The sequence below is a fragment of the Eriocheir sinensis genome, chromosome 65 (genome assembly GCF_024679095.1).
Source record: "Eriocheir sinensis breed Jianghai 21 chromosome 65, ASM2467909v1, whole genome shotgun sequence".
In the NCBI taxonomy this organism is placed as follows: domain Eukaryota; kingdom Metazoa; phylum Arthropoda; class Malacostraca; order Decapoda; family Varunidae; genus Eriocheir; species Eriocheir sinensis.
This window is the reverse complement of record NC_066573.1, coordinates 2,304,545-2,324,150: the sequence shown is the minus strand read 5'-3', so window position 1 is coordinate 2,324,150 and position 19,606 is coordinate 2,304,545. Positions and strand designations below refer to the sequence as shown.

The 19,606-nt window shown below is 39.4% G+C and overlaps 1 protein-coding gene across 1 annotated transcript in view; it reads right to left on the bottom strand.

The window, feature by feature from the left end:
- Positions 1–240: 240 nt before the first annotated feature.
- Positions 241–19,606, bottom strand: part of LOC126987499 (solute carrier organic anion transporter family member 3A1-like) — a 55,796-nt gene continuing 36,430 nt past the window's right edge. The window contains exons 10-17 of the mRNA XM_050844468.1: positions 17,642–17,780; positions 16,811–16,975; positions 11,968–12,166; positions 11,292–11,503; positions 10,528–10,744; positions 10,084–10,272; positions 8,887–9,248; positions 241–7,222 (exon numbers count right to left, since the gene is read on the bottom strand). Coding sequence (XP_050700425.1) covers positions 6,930–7,222; positions 8,887–9,248; positions 10,084–10,272; positions 10,528–10,744; positions 11,292–11,503; positions 11,968–12,166; positions 16,811–16,975; positions 17,642–17,780 — 1,776 coding nt within the window. The 3' untranslated portion in view covers positions 241–6,929. The remainder of the gene's footprint in view (positions 7,223–8,886; positions 9,249–10,083; positions 10,273–10,527; positions 10,745–11,291; positions 11,504–11,967; positions 12,167–16,810; positions 16,976–17,641; positions 17,781–19,606) is intronic.

The window sequence follows — 19,606 nt, the reverse complement described above, 5'->3', positions numbered from 1 at the left end:
GCTTCTAATATTACTGTGGTACTGAATTACAACCACTTGTTTCTTAGTTCCAATTAAATATCTCCAAATCAATAATAATAATAATAATAATAATAATAATAATAACAATAATAATATACAGTACATACACACTTGAATAATTTCCACATCATTCATACGAAAGAAAATGAACTACCATGATCTTAATCTTTCAAGGCAATATAGAGGAATATATTATTCGAGGTTATTAATAGAACCATATTCTAAACTATATATTCATTATTAATAGTCAACCACACCAGGTGCATGTACAACCTGCTGTGCACTGTGCTTGACAGACACCACAGCAGTAATAGCAGCAGCGGCAATAGCAGCACCAGCAGCAGCAGCAGCAGCCCCTGCACGCACTGCACCTGACACCCTAGGGACAGCATGCAAAGGCTATGACCTCACCTGGCATAAGATAACAGTTGTATTTTTTAAACACTGGAAGGAGAGCAAGCTTGATTCTCTACATAGGGGCATATAGTGACTGCTCTGCCTGCCTGATACCCTATAGATCGAGTCATCAACTGTGGGAAGATGGGTGCCATACTTCAGGAAAATATTAGGCCATTCCTCATGACTACCTCCTGAAGAAAAATGTCAGTGTTCTAAGTGTTCATGAAATGCAACTTGATTCTCAAACCTTGACCTATTATATTTTACTTGCAATGATAGAAGAATGTCTATCATCTAATAGTAAGCTCAAAGTCATGGTCCAAACTATATATATGTAACATTCTAACAGCATAATGAGATTCAAGTCACACAACACTGTAGTTTGATGACATGATGTTTGAATAAGACATGGCATGACAGAACACTAATCTTCTTTCTGGCAGCTGGAGAGTGGCTGCTGTCATACATTGTTGCCGCCAGTCTTAATCCCTACAGCTGATCTGGCGGTGTTTTGGCCTAAGCAGCACAACACCACCACAATGAGATTCTCTGGCACTGAAACTGTCTGTGGTACTCAAATAAATAATGACAAAATGTACATATAATGGATAGGCAGAACTGATACAATATTGAATATCTTTTAGGCATACTGCCTCACTGTTTGTCAAGGGCCAGTAATCCATAACAAGGAACCGATGTTGAAAGTGTGTTGCTATCAAGGAGTCTATTCCTTGGTTGCTATACACAAAATAATATTGAAGTATAATAGAATGTGTCTATAATACTTGTAAAGACCTTGCACAAAAAAATACAAACACTAACAGTATATTTTACAATAAGAAAGACAGTGGACTAAAGTTTTCCCAATTGTTTATATGCTTATTTCATAACCAATATAATATATATATATATATATATATATATATATATATATATATATATATATATATATATATATATATATATATATATATATATATATATATATATATATATATATATGCATAGTTTGCACAGGTTGGAAATCCTTTACCCGAAATTCTTAAGTCCAGAATTTTTCAAGTGCTGTTATGAGTCTCCACGAATGGAAAATTACAAATACCCGCCTTATAAAGAAATCAGTCGGTGGTGGGCAAGGAAAATCCTCGGTGGCAGGTTTCTGCAGTATTGGCTTGCTGTCTTGTGTTTCTGTCTAACCATTTTATGAGGCAAAAATTAATACTACATGAAACAAATAACAATGGGCATCCAAAAACAGTGCTGAAAATACAGGTAAAAGGGAAATGTAGGCTACAACTGAGGTGAAAAGAGAAACTTTGCAAGTGAGTGATAAAGGATACTCTGAGCTTATCAAAGAATATGGTATGACTAAATCAGTAATATTTAGCATTTGAAGAGACCACAGCACACCAAAATCAAAGTTACCTAATGTCCTCATGGAAGGTGACTGCCCCCTTAAAACCAGCAGCCTTCCTCTCTAATCCCTCCCTTGTCTGTAACTTCCACTTATGCATGTAAATTGCTTTGGAAAAGTAAAGTTCTTATTTCTCTGTTTCTATTAATGTTTTCTTTCAGAAATTATTCTAATTACATAAAATTATATTTCTATTGTTTCAATATTTTCATATTTCAGTAAAAAAAAAACTTTCATGGACCCCTTTTGGTGGCCCTGAATGGATCAACTGAATTGAAGTGCATTTCCTTTGGAAACATTGCTTTGGATCTGACACATTTTCACATTTTGCAAATGCACACAATATCAATTATGTGTGGAAGCTGGGGTACCACTATATTCCAAAATCTGAAACTTCCTCTCTTAAGCATTCCTAATAAGGGATTTTCAACCTGTACACACACACACACACACACGTATATATATATATATATATATATATATATATATATATATATATATATATATATATATATATATATATATATATATATATATATATATATATATATATATATATATATATATATGAGAGAGAGAATGAATGAATGAATGAAACAAAATATTGCATATAAAAAAAATGCCTCATTCCAGAACACATAGAATTTTTCACATTTACCTTTCCAAAAACATACAATTAATATAACATGTGGCATTTGCCAACCTTCCATCTCCCGACTCTACAAAACCCCCACAAGCCTTGCCACTTGGCAGCAGTTCCTGATGTGGTTTCCACAGGGCAGCTCTCAGCTCCTCTACTCTGTAGTATTGCACATGATTTATGACTGAGAATCTACAGTTTTCTTCTGAATTACTTGAAAACTATTATGCTTGAAATATCCTACCAATTTTACTCTACACTAACTTTTACTTATAATTTTTGAGGTCAATAAATTACTCAAATTACTCATGAAATCAAAAAGGTATTCTTTAGAGACTCTAGATACTGAAAACCTAAAAACTATGTCTATATGTGAGGAGCTTCTCAGCCTACAACTGCTGCCTCACTCACACTCAGCTGCCCCTCTGGGCTGAAAGGCTACATTGTTACAGTGAGCTTTTTCAAAATATTACTTCTTAAGGAGGGTAACATTTCCTGATTTCATGTATTCTTTGAGATCACCCTCTCTATAGGATACAGACACCTGACTGCAATACATAATAAGTCATCCATACATATAATTATGAATCCACACCTACAGAATTTTCATACAAATTTCATCCAAGAGAAAGTTTAGTTAAGAAGCATGTGAGACATGAAAAAATATATTTTAAAAATTAAATCACATAGTAAGAAGTAACCTTGTTTGTGAACTGCACATTCTATTTCTCAAATAAATAGAAAATATAAATGTATTGATGTATGGATTGATTACCATTAACTATGACTGCTGTGGTAGCAGGAGAAAAGCTTTCTCAGTGAGGCTTTGTGCATCATAAATACTGCAAGAAACTCTAGACTGAAGCACAGAAACACAACCCTTCAGAGTAAAGTGTGTGGCACAGTTGACAAAGATTCTTGAGCTCCAAGTTAATGAGCTTATGTTTCATTGAACATTGAATATCGTCACCTTCGTAAACAAACCGCCTAAGTCATTATTTTCTACTTTACAGGAAATCAGAAAAGAACTGTCATTATCTCATTTGGCTCAAGATTTAGGCAGAAATGAAAAGGCCAATTCTAGAACACTCAAACCCTGAATGATGAAGGCAACTATACAAATATGGGCATCACGTGTTGAAAAATTGATGTAAACAAAAACCTAGAAATCGCTGAAAAATGACTTAGGCGATTATTTTATGAGGGTGACGAGATTCATAAGCTTATATTTTGCACACTTAGAATATCAGAATCCAAAGCTATATTTGACAGGAGGCTCATAACTTTTTCCCCAGAACACGTTAACCTATGCTTTGGACAGCATCATTTACAGTAGCTAGTTCCTCTAGTATAAAATGCTTTGTGAGGCCATTTGATTGTGGTTGTGGCTGATCTTGATATTCTCAACAGTTGCATTTTCATATACAAAAAAATAAGAACTTTGATATAATTATCTAAAGGCTCAGTAATCACCTTGAAATTATGTGTTATGCTTTCCACTCATAAGGTATGGGATAATATAGTAACCCAAATACTTCAATGTAATTTTTGGCTTGTCACTTAATCATATATTTTTTGAAACCTTATTGCTTAGACATGATAAAAAGTGTCATCATTTTTGTCAAGTTGTAAAGTTATTCAGTTTAGAAAAATAATTTGAATGTATTATCTATAACTGACAAATGACATTCACATTAGTATTCAGGAAATGGATGTTATACGACAACTTTCTAAAAAGTACCGTTTATCATTTCCCGCCCTTCCCCTGTGATAAAAATATTTATTTATGTATTAAGGCCCGTCCACACGATCGAGCAGTGCCCTCAACTACAGGCGAGCGGTCTGTCCCTTGACGGGCTTACCGCTTGTGCCTGCTGAAAAACTCGCTTATGCCCTCTGAAAAACTACTAGGTTTTCAGCGGGCACAAGCGAGTATTTCAGCGGGCACAAGTGGTAAGCCCATCAATGGGCAGACTGCTTGCCAGTGCTCGAGGGCACTGCTCGATCGTGTGGACGGGCCTTTAAGCAGCAGATCACTCCATATCCCCTCAGGCTCCCAAGTTTCATTCATGGCCTCCAGACACAGAAAACTCTTGATGCATGCTGCCTTATAGTGTTCAAGTGCTTTTGCAAATTACATTAAGTAAAATAAGGAACTGAAGCAATTTTCATTTAACCCGGTAGCAGCGATGGGCCAAATTTGTGGCTTTACTGTGTAGCAGTGACGGGCCAAATTTGTGCCATGATATAAACCCCTCAAAATAGATGATACATAATCTGATCACAAATGCTTTGATATACATTATGAAATGGTTAGTGTGAGGTTATTTTTCTTCTCATTTCTCTCGCTTGGAGGGACCATTAAGAAACATGATCCCTGCTGCTACTGGATTAAACAGTTTTCACAAGACTAACATAAAACAAACATTCAGGCTACATAGATCAAGAGCTTGCCATGATACTCTGCTGAAATATTATCTTTCTTGTTTTCTCCCACATGCAACCACTGTTACAAAGATTGTAAAGACTCACAAGCCAGCATGAATAGCATCAGATATTTGCCATTACCAACAATGTTAAACTTGTTTGATCCTTGATAATGCTTGATATTAATGTTGCGTTCAATGACTTGATTTGTTGTTTGTTGTTGTTTTACTGTAGTTTTGTAGGCAAGCTAATGTGTGTGTGTGTGTGTGTGTGTGTGTGTGTGTGTGTGTGTGTGTTTACCTAGTTTACCTAGTTGTGAAATACAGGAAAAGAGCCGTACTAGGCTCGTGCTGTCCCATCTCCATAACGCTTATTATCCAGTTTGGCTTTAAATTCATGAATCGTTTTTACACACACAGTCTCCTCGTCAAGTCCGTTCCATGTTGTTGTGCTTCTGTATGGAAAACTGTATATCTTGATGTCTCTCCTACAGTCGCTCTTCTTCAATTTCTTACCATTGCCTCTTGTCACACTTCTGTCACGTACCACTAGGTCTTCACTGTCCAATTTGTGTGTGTGTGTGTATGTGTGTGTGTGTGTGTGTGTGTGTGTGTGTGTCAGTGTGTTATGCATGTAGTATGGTGGAAAAGGTAATGCAAATGTTCAGGTTCATTTTCATAAGATGGGACTTCAAATACAGCTTGATATGATATTGTGATATATATGATATGATATTCTCAAGCTTTTAAGGCTTTCTTTTTAATCATATGTACTTTTAACCAGGTACACAATATGAACCTGATTCTGATCATTATATAATATTTATAAACAACAGTACACAAGTAAATTTACAATGGTAATGCAAGGTGTAATATTTTACTAAGTAATTACTCTTTTCCCTCAACTCGTACTCTTACTATACATAATGACTTTTACCTTCAACTTGCATTCTTAATGATGTTGGACCTTCAAATCTTCCTGTCAGACCAACAATTTTTCTCCCTACACATGCTCCTGTTTAACAATCCCTCTTTTCAGGTAAAACATCAAAAATATTAACTTCTTACACATCAATGCATTCATATGAAATTTGTTTATTCTATGAAACTGTATATGGGCTTTTCATAAAAAAATGCCATATTGCTGATGCTTTTGACATTAAATAATATTGATTCTGATGCTAAATGCAATAAACATACATATAGCTTCCTGCTTGTGCAGTTTCTTGCTGCCATTAGTACCCAAACATTCACTTTGACTAAAGCTTAGTTGAGCACAAGAATGATTCAGCATAGCTGGTACCAGTGGCATGCTACTTTAGGCACTTTGTTGTCACAATACATCTATAGTCTAAATATCTATATACAATAAACAACCTGGTGCACAAATGTACACTTCCCAACAAAAGCTGATCATGAGAATAGCTACTTATTAAACTTTTTAGTTATTCTCAAATAATCAGCTATTATTATACAATTACTTAGTCAAGATTTACATAGAATTTGTATATATTAGTATTACATACAATTATTGTCCTTCCATGTTACATTGTATCTTAGATAATGAAAAATATTTATTTCATGAAAGAACTAAACTGTCAATTAAAATTTGTATATGCAAGGTACTATGCACATTACAAGTAATGAGCCGCCAAATCACCTAACATTTACTCAACGTTTTCTGTTGTTGTAAAAATGCTCGAGAAAACTGTTGGCAAGCCAGAGGAAAAACAGCCTTGAAAACATTTCCAAAGGCATGGAAGCATTGAAAAGCTAAAATTATGGATCTATGGTCTTCTTCTGAAGTTACAGCAATTCTTGTAAGTTTGGTATAGCAAGAAACATCAGCAAGAGTCTAGTCTCTGAGATTACTGTGTCAATAAATATGCGAAGTCCATTAACCAGTGTATTCAGTATATACATAAGTATGCAAAATAACTCCAGCTACATAAATTTCTTTTTTTTGGTCATAATTCAAAATAACATAAAATTAAGTACAGTTGTAACTGGAATCTAAAGCATATTTCTCCTAAACCTTGATAGCTACATCTTCTTCATCTGCAAGACCAGCATGGCCCTGCACCACCACCCTCACCCCTGTCAGGTCACTGGGGTCCTCTGCCAGCCCTCGGAAAGTGACCTGCTGACCTGAGCTGGCCCGGCGCTGGTGGCCTGGCTGGGTGGTGAGGATGCCCTGGGGTGCCGGGCCTGGGGGTGCTGGGATGTGTTGGTAGCCTGAACTGGAGTGGGAGCGACGGTGCTGATAGAGTCCTGCCCACGGCCGTGACGGAATGTATGAGCCTGACTGAGATCTCTTGTGGCCTGGCAGAAGATATTGGTTTAAAAACAGTTATCAAAATGAGAAATTCTGTATACTGTGTGTGTGCGTATGTGTGTGTGTGTGTGTGTGCTACGTGTAGTGTGTATTTATTTATTTACGTAGTTTACCTAGTTGTGATGTATGAGAAAGGAGCTATACTTGTTCTGCCCTGTGTGTGTGTGTGTGTGTGTGTGTGTGTGTACACACACATATACAAAGAAAACACCTATATAAAGGACATGCCAGATTGGATAAATTGTGCACATTAACCCTTACACAACAGGTGTTGTTTTCATAAAATGTCCTTTAAACAACGTAAAAAAAGAGCAGATAATTTTATTTGGTTATTCATATTGTATTGTGTTTCCACTCTCTGAACGTAATGGTGATATCCAAATTACGATGTCTTGCAATAGTCGCTAGTGGGTGTGATAGGGGGGTGTTCCTTTGCCAATGAAGCAAGATGAAGACTATGATGGGAGGCACAAAGAAAGCCTATATTGATTTCAAGGAGGCAATTGATTCAGTGCATAAAAAGGCACTTTGGAATCTCCTACAACTCAGTGGGATTCCTAAAAGAACTATTGACCTATTGATTAGCCAATACTGTGGGAATGCTGTGAAGTGTGAGGGTGTGTGTGTCCAGCTTCTTTCCAGTGAATATGGGAGTAAGGCCAGAGTGTGTTCTTGCACCACCACTTTTCATCATCAGTTGCATTGACTGGGTATTAGGGAGAGTTGTGGACCTAAGTCATTGTAGAGCATCTGGTGGCAATACGAAGGTCACTGACTGTATTTTTGCCAATGATACTAATCCTTGCAATCCTTATGGTGTTGCAGATGGTTCTGGTGATGGCTCAAGACACTGTAAAAGGAGGCAAAGCCATTGGAACTCTAGGTCTCCTGGGCCAAGATTAAAGTTTAGGTTTTTGAAGGCTTAGTAAATCAAACAGTACAGTCTATTCACGTGTGCAGCGAGGACGTTGATATTTTGGAAAATTTCCCATACTTTGGTAGTGTAGTGCAGATCAACGGTGGGCCTTGTTAAGGAGTCTTCCCGTGAACTGGCTTGGCCTTGTGAACTTGCTTAGCACGAATAGTATACAGTGTTGTCGATGCTTGTGCAGAAGGACAAAGGTCCATATCTTCAAGTCACTTGTGCTCCCTTCCATAGATATGGACATTAAATAGTGACTTGGAGCTGCATTGATGCCTTTGATAATAAGTGACGAATGAAAATCATGAGATATCGCTGGAATGATATTGAGTCAAAGTGGCAATTACTCTGTGAGAATGGATCGTGGCCTATTACCTGCATAGTCTATGAATGCCAACTCTGGCCATATGGGGATATGTCAAGCTACCTAGAAGCTGACCATGCTCACTGGGTATTTTTTTTAAGAAACAATCCCCGGTGGAGGAGGCCAAGGAGGTGCCCACAAAGTTTGTGCCTTGGGCCAAGCAATAAATCTTGCCATGATGTACTTAAGATGGGAATGGGGCCTGCATGGAGACCTGATTGGAGGAACCCCTGGTTTGGTGTCGTAAGACGCAGAAGTTTTAATTTCACCCAACACTAGCATAACCTTATTAAAGTATTTCTCTACATAAGCATAAGTGAATTGAATTGCTTAATCATCAGTTGACAATTTTGCTGTAGCCTTACCTGAGCCGTGGGGAGGCACCTGAGGCCGGCTGATAAGTGAGCCATTGCGGCGGTGGTGGTAGTGATGGTGGGCGGCAGCAGCAGCGGTGGTAGGACCAGCTGAGAGGGCTGAGGTAGTCTGTGAGGTGACACCTGGGGGAGGAGCCTGTTGGGTTCCCTGAAGGCTTGGCAGCCACACACTCTCCTCCAGGTCATCTGATGGCTCTTCCCCATCCTTATCCACTGACATGAGGGAGTTGACTATGTCACCTACAGTCATGGTTCCCTCCATGTCTAGCTTGTACTTCCAGCGGATGAGAAGCCAATCAAACACAAATATGGCAGCTGAGATAATCTTGATTGCAGTACAGATGCCAACATACCTAGAAAATTAGTCATGTTAGCATGATGCTCCTTCTTGTGGGATTAATCCAAGGTGTATTGCATGAAAAGACTTGGGCTACGACGAAACAGCTGGAAGCACTATTGATATGATGTGATGTGAGAATGCTTAGATATTTGATGCCAATCGGATGGCAAGATGGAATTTCAAATGAAGAAGTGGTGAGAAGTGTCTTGGAGGGCCTGGAGGAGTTGCTGAGTAAGACCATGGTTTGGACATGTGAGGAGAAGAGGAGAAGAACACATCCTGAGCCGTGCACTGAACTTTGAGGTAGAGGGCAGAAGACCACCAGGAAGGCCGAGGAAGACATGGAGAAAGGTGGTGGAGGAAGATATGAGGAGGCTGAACATCACGGAAGAAATGGCTATGGACCGGCAACAGTGGAGGAGGCTCATATCCCGTCCAACCCCACCATAGGGAATAAATGGACGTTAAACGATGATGATGATGATGATTTCAGTTTTTATGTTCCACTAATCATGAAACATCATTATCATATGTAGTATTCACTGAAAGAGCACTCAGAATTTGGTGTAACTTTTGTAATCATAACACAGGTTGCAATAAAAATGCAAAAATTCTGTACTGAGAGTCATGGTATCGAACAATATTTAATTCTATCAGAATTTTGAATGTCTACCTGTCATTTTGAGAAAAAAGTTTATTGGCTTAGAATAAAAATAATGAAGTTATGGTTGTCAAGAGTTCACTGGACCCTGAATGCGTTTTCTTGGATTCTTTATATTGGCACGAGTGGCCCTTCGAACACTGAGGGCCTCAAATATTAGATGTAAAGGAAGCAACTCAGTACATACCTAAACCTAAATTCCTCAATGTCATAGATGAGGCATCTTCCTCCTTTCTCTCCGCAGGAACTTTTCCATAGGAGGCAAGTGGAATCAATCACAGAACCAAACATAATCGGTGCTGGAATATATGCAATCAGTCTGAAGATGACAAACTGTACTCCCAGAGCAAATGATCTCTCTTCTTCATCCACCGATCTGCAAGATTGAATTCATAAGCAAAAACTTTATACAGAGACTTCAAAAAACAGAAAAAAAAATGTACAACTGTTAAACTACATGATTCATTTCAATAATTGAAAAGAAAAATCTGGCAAAAGTAGTGATAGTTACTGCAAAAGGACAATAAAAATTGTATGGATGAAGGCAGGTCTAGTTTCTAGTTTAGAGCAGAAAACTGTAAATGTTTTTTAGTTGTCAATTCTAGACTGCAACCATAATGTGTTATCTTACCTTAACACAATCATCAGAAGTGGCATCTGGCTTATAGCAACTACAGTGCACATGAAAAAGAGGAGAATCATGAAAGGCATGATGGTGTTGCAGGGGATGTAGCATGGCCCAGCAGTGGCCACAGGAACCACTGTAACTTCAGAGAAGCCACTGGAAGTGACCGGGGAAGTTGAGGTTGTGTGAAATGGGGAAGACTGATTTCCTTCTCCAAGTATGCCTGAAAGAAAGTGTTCATTATCAGGGGAGCGAGCAATGGTTACTTCTTTTTTAAAATGACTGCTGAATCATCTCATGATTGATAAACATACAAGTGATATATATATATATATATATATATATATATATATATATATATATATATATATATATATATATATATATATATATATATATATATATATATATATAGAGAGAGAGAGAGAGAGAGAGAGAGAGAGAGAGAGAGAGAGAGAGAGAGAGAGAGAGAGAGAGAGAGAGAGAGAGAGAGAGAGAGAGAGAGAGAGAGAGAGAGAGAGAGAGAGAGAGAGAGAGAGAGAGAGAGAGAGAGAGAGAGAGAGAGAGAGAGAGAGAGATTAGTTATTCCCATGACGCGGTTTCCTATGGCGCAGCCGTTACTCAGAACCAATTAACTGTGCCATACGCGACTTGACTGCATATATATTATTTTCTGACATTGTGTTGTAAATTAAAGTCATAACTGAGCTCCTAGTTCAACAAAAATTCTGATATAGTACCATTTCTTCCAATATGAATGGGCAACTTACAGGTGCAGTTTGAAAATTTGTGCTGTGGGGAGTATGAAGAGCACCCGGCATGGCAGGGGGAAAAATAAGTGAGTCCATTGTTGCCGCAGACAGGCTCCACTAAGGATGAAGAGCAAGAGCAGCCTGTGTTGCACCAAGCTGTTAGGTTCACTTGGAAGGAGCCGCCGCCATCCAACCGACCAGCACCATTGGACACAGAGTGGGCCATTGACCTTCAAAGAAAATAATAAATTGAATATTATATTTTTTTTCCTTATTGCCTTAACAAATATTAAAAGAGCAGATATGTCAGAAAGAGCATATAAAATCAGCTAGGTACCCTACCACTCAAATCACTAGGGTTATTTAGAGCTTGAGGGCTAGCAAGGAGAAAAACAAAAAACAAAAAACAGATTTTAGTCTGAAGTTATGAATTTAAGTGGTCATTTTGAAAGCAGGTATGACCCACTTCATATTCATATCTATTCAATTCTTCCCAATGGTGATTTTTATTGTTGAGGCAGAACCTCCAGCAAGATGACTAAAATAATGCATAAGAGTTTAATTAAAAAAACACATCAGTTAATATTGTTGAGATTAGTTAAAATGACATAATATTCACAACATAAAGCAAAACCGCTTCACGATGAAATAAAAAAGTAGCTTTACTAGAAAACAAGCAATATTAAATTCTTACGTATTGAAGTATGGTGAAGTGGTGCCAGCCATCTTCACATTGTCACAGCCGAGCACAAAGAGAAGTCCATAAAAACTCAGCCCAATAAGGTTGAAGACCATCACCATCTGAATGGCGCCTTTGGGCCGTAAGCTGAAGCGCTTCAGCAGGTAACCCCCAAGGAAGATACCAATACAAGCACCAGGAATGGCTATGCCACCTGTGGAATGAAAAATTAATGTTTAAAATGAACAAATGTGTTTTCAAACTGGTGACCTGTATTAATAAATTTCAATACATATCTAGAAAGAAAAGAAGGTAAGAACATAAACAGGCAATCTTTCAATGCAAAACAAGGGTGAAAGGTCAAAAGTAATAAAACTAGAACACTTTTGAAAGGTTATAGGGGAGGCGGTGGCTGAGTGGATAGTGTGACAGCGCCGTGTTCAGGACTACGCGAGTTCAATCCCCGCCTGGTGCCACCAAGCTGGGATTTTTCAGCCGCTGCCGAGTGGCTTAAAACTATCCATATGCTGTCCAGAAGACCACCTATCAACCCGGACTCTAGATTCTAGGATTAAAGATGAGCTCCGGGAGGGCAGCATGAGCCAATGCAAGATGGCACCACTATAAACACTCGCCTGCACCAGAATGGGCTGGGATGACCATCAGGCCCCACCGCGAAGAAGCCTACCGGCACAATAGGCCACAATGTAAAAAAAATAAATAAAAAAAAAAAAAAAATAATGAAGGGTCAAAGCTAATGAAACTAAAACACCTCAGAAAGCTTATAAGTTTCTTGCACGCACGTCATCCCAGACAAATGACAAATACAGTCTGAGACCTACTTTATGTGGGACTGAGCAAAGGCAAAACATTCAGAAACCTGTAATTATTGGGGATTTGATAAAATATCTCAGTTTTCAAGTGTTATTAGATATGCAAATAAGAACAAGTTCCCCATTAACCCCTTGACTTCGGATTTCCTACAGTAAGACCTCACCAAGCTACAGGAGTGGAACAAAAAGTGGCTGCTACAATTCAGTGAAGAAAAATGTAAAGTCCTGCACCTTGGGAGGGAATATCCAGCACACCAATACCACATGGGAAACACTCCACTATCCACCACAGAGGCAGAGAAAGACATGGGGATATATGTAACTAGACTACAACTGAAAGCCAAATCCATGACAGTCGCAGCAGACAGGTTAATCTTTCTATAATGTTTCTACTCGCTGGTCAGATTAATTTGAAACTGGAAGATCTTGCCATTACTCTGTGGTGTAATTTGAGACATAAAGCTGTTTAATAAACAAGAGATTTGTGTGGAAAAGGAGAGTAAATAAAATGGGAACTTCAAGGCAAGTTGCAAACTAATACAGTACTGGTAGGGCAGATGTACATATGATGTTTTCTTGTTTGAAACTGTAAATCATCTCGTCATATTTTATGGAGCTACTGGTTGTGGAAATTGGCAAACTGAGTTCCCTGAAAAATTCAACTACAGAGTACAAGTAAAGTACAAGAGATATTGGGGAAAGAAAAAAAACACTATTGAATTGCTAATGAAAGTGACTGGTCAGTCTGGCAAAGGTACATCTATCAGAAGCTGCAGCAAAAACATTTCTTGTGTTCAGTAATCATTTCTTGATTGACAGGTGCAGCTTTGTTTACTATTTTTCATAACATTTGATAACAGTCAATGATTCAACTCTAAAACCCTGAGTGACGCATCAAACACTGTTGCACTGGGACCTGGACTCAAACACACCCACTGAATATTCAATTTCTGCTTCTTGGATAAATTCCTCATACCCTAAATATTTGCAATGTCTGCACTTAACCCGGTAGCAGTGGGGATCACGTTTCTTAATGGTCCCTCCAAGCAAGAAAAATGAGAAAAAATCACCCCTCACACAAACCATTTCATAATATATATCAAACCATTTGTGATCAGATTATGTATCATCTATTATGGGGGGTTTATATTATGGCACAAATTTAGACCGTCGCTGCTATCGGTTAAACAATACAATGTCAGTTAATGTGAATTTATTAATGATAATTTATTTAGTACAAGATCCTAAATTTTGGACACATCAGTCTCTCTATATCTACATATATTTTTGACACCCTAGAGGTCCCTTAGAGGGAACTTCCCCCAAGGGAGTGGCCTCCACGTGAGAATGTACCTCCAAATTTTCAAGTTTTGTTACTTCCTTTCAACACATTCAGTCTCTTGTCAGTGATCGTCTACTCTATTGATTCCTTTCATTGGTAGTCCACAGCTGCAGATTTCCACTGGAGCTAATGAGGCTGCAGCCTCAGACCCTGGACATTCAGGGGCCCCCGATGATTAGAAAATAAGTCAATAAATAAGAAAAAGATACAGGGGCCCAAATTTACAACAATTTTTTTATCTTTTTTTTTTTACATGCTGCCTGTAGGTCACTCAAGTCGGGTATGGTGGTAAGGCACAGTTCATACAAATAGTTCTCATGCAATGGATCAGTAAATTTACTGAGTACTGAGCTGTCAGCGAGTTGAGCAGACTCGCATGCTGCCAACTAGTAATACGCGTCGAACACATGTATTGTCCACACACCGCGTAACCTCACCTTGTAACATCCTTTGATGGGACGCACAAAAACTGACAGCTGGCGGAACAGGAGCGAACCCCGATGCGTAACATGTATGTTTGTGTGGGTGTTACGCGGTGTTGTTATGAGGTCCCGTCCAAAGTCTATATACGTATAGGCTACCAAGTCAATTGACTTGGTATATATATAGACTTTGGACGGGACCTCATAACAACACAACCTCTCCTATCATTCCTCCATGCTCTGTGAAAGTTTCAGGTGTCTGTGACAAATTTTTCCTGGTCAAAAAGAAAAAAAAAGTATCTGAGTAGCCCTCCCTCTGCATACCTTAGTTTTCTATTTTACAGCACTGTTTACAACATTTTACATTATATAGGCTTTTTTGCTTCATTTTTGTGATATTTCTGTAATAATATATCATTGTTTCTGATCGATATGGCATCATTCCTTGATGAAAGTGCTTAGCTTGTGTGCTGCTCCCCCTAGGGCAGTGTCTGAAAAAATGACCGTTTTCTCAACATGTAAGTTTTGGTATTTGGAGTGACACTCCTCCCTTAGTTTCTAACTAACTTATGATAAAAAGTGATGGTATCACATCAAAGCGAGAGAAAAGATGAATTTTTGTCCTTAACACATTTTTGATATCTCTTTTAGACATGATTTTATATTTTTTCCTTCATATCAAGGCAAAAAAAAAATCTGAGCAATACTTTTTTTTTCATGAAAATGACAATACATTGTCCAAATGTTTTACTGACAAATTGCAGCATTGGGTATAAATATTTCGTGGACCAACAGTCAAAGGTGTACTACCGAAACTAAAGGAGGATTGTTGCACGGAATCAAGATGTATTTCCAAAGAAAAAACTTTTCTCAAAAACTGTTTGTTCAAATTTCATCAAACTTTTAGGTTTTTAATATTACATTATAATAGTAATAGATATAAGAAAAACATTTTCAGGAACCAAAAAGAAAGTTCATGTTCATGATTAACAGGTGGACTGAGAGTCCCCCTAAGTTGCTTGTGCTCCCTGTCTTACTGTATGGCTGTGAGATATGGACAATGAATAGTGATTTGGAGAGCCATGTCAATGCCTCTGGTATCAAGTGCCTTCGCAGGATCATGGAGTACCGTTGGAATGACTACATATTGAACCAGCAACTACTCCATGAAATTGAATTGAGGCCTAGCTGTTACCAGGTAAGTCTGTGAATGCCAACTCCAGCTATATGGGCATGTGGCACACCTCCCAGTTGTCGATCCTGCTCACAGGGTTGCTTTTGTTTAAGACAACCCTGAGTAGGGGAGGCCAAGGGGACGTCCTTGTAACTCATGGCTGGGGCAAGTCAGTCGATCCTGCCGGGAGGGACATGGGATGGACAGGGCAGCTGCATGGGAGCTTGCTTGGGAGGACCGCTGGGAATATGGATGGCGAGTGAGTCAAGCGACATGCCTTTGGGGGTATGCTCCCCATTAGTTAGTTAGTGGACTGTAGACAGTTGGGGAGGCGGTGGCTGAGTGGTTAGAGAGACGGGCCCGCGTTCAGGAGCTCCAGGAGGGACACGGGTTCGAATCCTGGCCGCCGCACAGCTGAGGTTTTTCAGTCACCGCCGAGTGGCCTAAGACTACCCACATGCTGGCCTGAAGACCACCCATCAACCTGGGCTCTAGATAACCTCTCCAAAGAGAGGCTCAAAGATGAGTTCTGGGGAGCTGCATGAGCCAACACAAGATGGCGCCACTATAAACACTCGCCTGCACCAGAATGGGCTGGGCTGACCATCAGGCCCCACCGGGAAGAAGCCTTGGGCCGACCATCAGGCCCCACCAAGAAGAAGCCTACCAGTGCAATAGGCCATGAGGTAAAAAAAAAAAAAAAAAAAAAAAAAAAAAAAAAAAAAAAACACTTCTTTGCTCACATCTCCTCTTGGGCAATAAAACTAGCCAGAAATACAAAACAGTCCACTATATAAAAGAACCACACAACAGTGTTGCAGCCAAGATTAACCATCTTCATGATATAAGAGTCCAGGTTTCCCAGCACATGTATTATCTGCTTGCTGCACTCACGGGAAGTTCATGATGATAGGATCAATAACCTCTAAAAGTAGCTGTTTTCTCCAACTTATGATGCTACCACTACCTATGGTCCCTTACAATAAATGTGAACAAACTGAGGAAGGACATTCATTACATATGTCTGCACAAAGAACCCATTAGCAAGACTGTGGGAAAGAATGTGACATGTTAAGAAAATGCTTACCGGTGAAGATGGATGCCTGGACGTTTGAGAGGAAGAACTGAGTCTCGAGGTACTTAGGCAGGAACACAATGAAGCCAGAGACAATCATGAGCTCCATGCATGCCCCAAGACAGGTCATGACATAGATGGGGTTCACCAGCAGTTTCAGCATTGAGAGTGGAATGTCTGAGAGGTAAAATATACTCTGTCTCAGACTTTGGTATTAACTATTTGATTGCTGTTAGTATATTTGGAGATTTCCTCCTTTTCTTTCTTATGTTTAAACTTCCATTTTATACTCAAGAAAACACCGTCCTTTTTCATTAACTAAAAAAATGGGTAATAGATCACTGTGAATGCCATTTACATAATGCAACCATAAACAATACCTAACATCGTAACAGTCCCTAGATACATGCTCTTAAAAGACTATGGTCTCATCTGACTATAGAAACAGAGTATTACCTAATTAATGCATAATTCCTAGTCCTAAGTTATCCTTGTCTCACACTATAGTGAAACCAAATTGTCGAGTCCGTTTTGGCGTTGGCTCCCGCGGGTCCATTTCTCCCCTCTGCTCTGCCACACAGTCCCAACACCTATTTTTTCCTCTCATATGTTACCTATAGCTTACATATGAGAGGAAGAGACAGGTGTTGGGACTGTGTAGCAGAGCAGAGGGGAGGGAAGGACCCGCGGGAGCCTATGCCAGACCGGCCTTGACATATTTGGAAGACTATAGAACATGAGGCTCCTCAGGACAACAGGTTGGCAATTGGATACAAATTCCTGATTTATAGAACTTTGCAATGTTCTTAATGGTCATTATCTGCCACAGCTACGCCGCCTCACCTCGCACGTCCTTGCCGTAGACCCGCTTGGTGGAGAGTGTGGAGTGGCGGGAGCAGGTGGAGGTCTGAGACTTGGTGCGGCGGTGACCCTTGTGGAACTCCTTTGTTTTCTCTTCCATTCTCATCTTTTCCTTTTCTTTCTGTGGTCAGAATAAAGATACAATATTTATGTTAAATTAGTCTTGTTGGACTACATATATATTACAAAATGAATTTGTCTGATTAACCTGGTACCAGCGATGGGCAAATTTTGTGGCTTTACCGTGTAGCAGCGACGGGCCAAATTTGTGGCCTTACTGTGTAGCAGCGATGGGCCAAATTTTTGCCATGATATAACCCCCCCAAAATAGATGATGCATATACTGATCATAAATGTGTTGATATATATTATTAAATGGTTTGCATGAGTGATGATTTTTTCTCATTATTCTCGCTTAGAAGGGCCTTTAAGAAACATGATCCCCTCAGCTACCAGGTTAAACATCATGATGAAATTACTATGGAGTATTTCTGAATATCTAAATGTACTGAAGACTTGATTACAATGAATGGTGAAGAAATATTAGAAGTAAAGATTTTCTTTACCTTTGAAATGAGCTTTTGGTAATCAATTATTGATGTAATAGTCAGGTTTGTAGGTATAATGAGGTAAAAAATATGAACACACCAGTGATGCCACAGCACAAGAAACTATGGATGTCCAGTGAATAGCACTCAATATGTGTTGTTAAAACAATCTATCCAACTAATTATTCCTGGCAATTACATCACATTAAACAACATTAATAGTCTCAAGGGCATGCCATCTTCAACAAGGTACTTGCAGTGTTTCATTCATAGCACTTTGTTTTTTTACAAAACTAAATGCTTGGTTAGTTTGTAGTGCTGACTTGCCTGATGGGCGAGCCTCCCATAACCCACTTAGCCAGTGGGGTACCTCTTTGGCTGACTGGTAAAGGAGTGGCTCTCCCGTTACGCTGGTCATGGGTTTGATCCCCGGTGCCGGCAAACCTTTCCTTGTCTGGATTAATTTCTCGTGTATTTCGTTACACGCTGTGGTCGTGTGGGAGTATAGTAAAGAGAAAATTTGGGCATTTCAAGTTCAGTGTCACAGAAGTACTAGTTAATGATACCTCAAAACATCCAACCACAGACTGCCTGGCAAAAAAGATATTCTAGGCAAGCATTTTAACTTACTTTTCTAATGTTTCAACCTGTGTAGGCTGGAAAACCTTCAGGAGTGAGCTATTGATCCCAATGTCTTCCCTTCATAAAGGTCCACTTCCTTCCTTCCTTTGGCCTCTATTCTAAGCTTGAGGTTTCTGTTCATCAATATGGTGTGCCTCTATGTACAGACTCACTTTGTTACACTTTAGATCTTCATCATTACCTGGTATTGAGAAGACTCTGATTCGCTCACTACTAAGCTGTCCTGTTCAACCACCCCTAACTCACCTAAGCGGTCCAAGAACACCTGGTTGAGCTACCTCCCCAGCAGTGATACCACAGCTGACTGCTCCACCCAGTTACTCACCACAGCAGAGATCTACCCACACAATGTGATCACATCCAGCTGAGATCCCTACTATCACTTCATTGAATACGGATTCTTTAGCTAGGTTAAGTTAGTGGCATGTGTTATAGCTGTGCGTGGCCTTGATGCTCATCTCTGTTACATTGGCCCTTGAGTCTGCAGTGGGAGGAACCCATTACCCAGGACACAAAGCCAGTGTGACATCAAGGTTACCACATTAATCTTCCCCAGGTTTCCCCAGGTACCCATTTATCAACTACCCCAGAAGGGAGGATAAGCAACCAGGTGAGCTGTACACCAACTGCCCAGGCTGTGATTTGAAAGAAGGCCTGCAGGCAGATTCATAGCAAGGCACACTAACCATACACAGAGGCTGAAGCATATCCATTTTCCCTCCCCTAGACAAGCAGAATTTGCGTAACTGTCATTTTA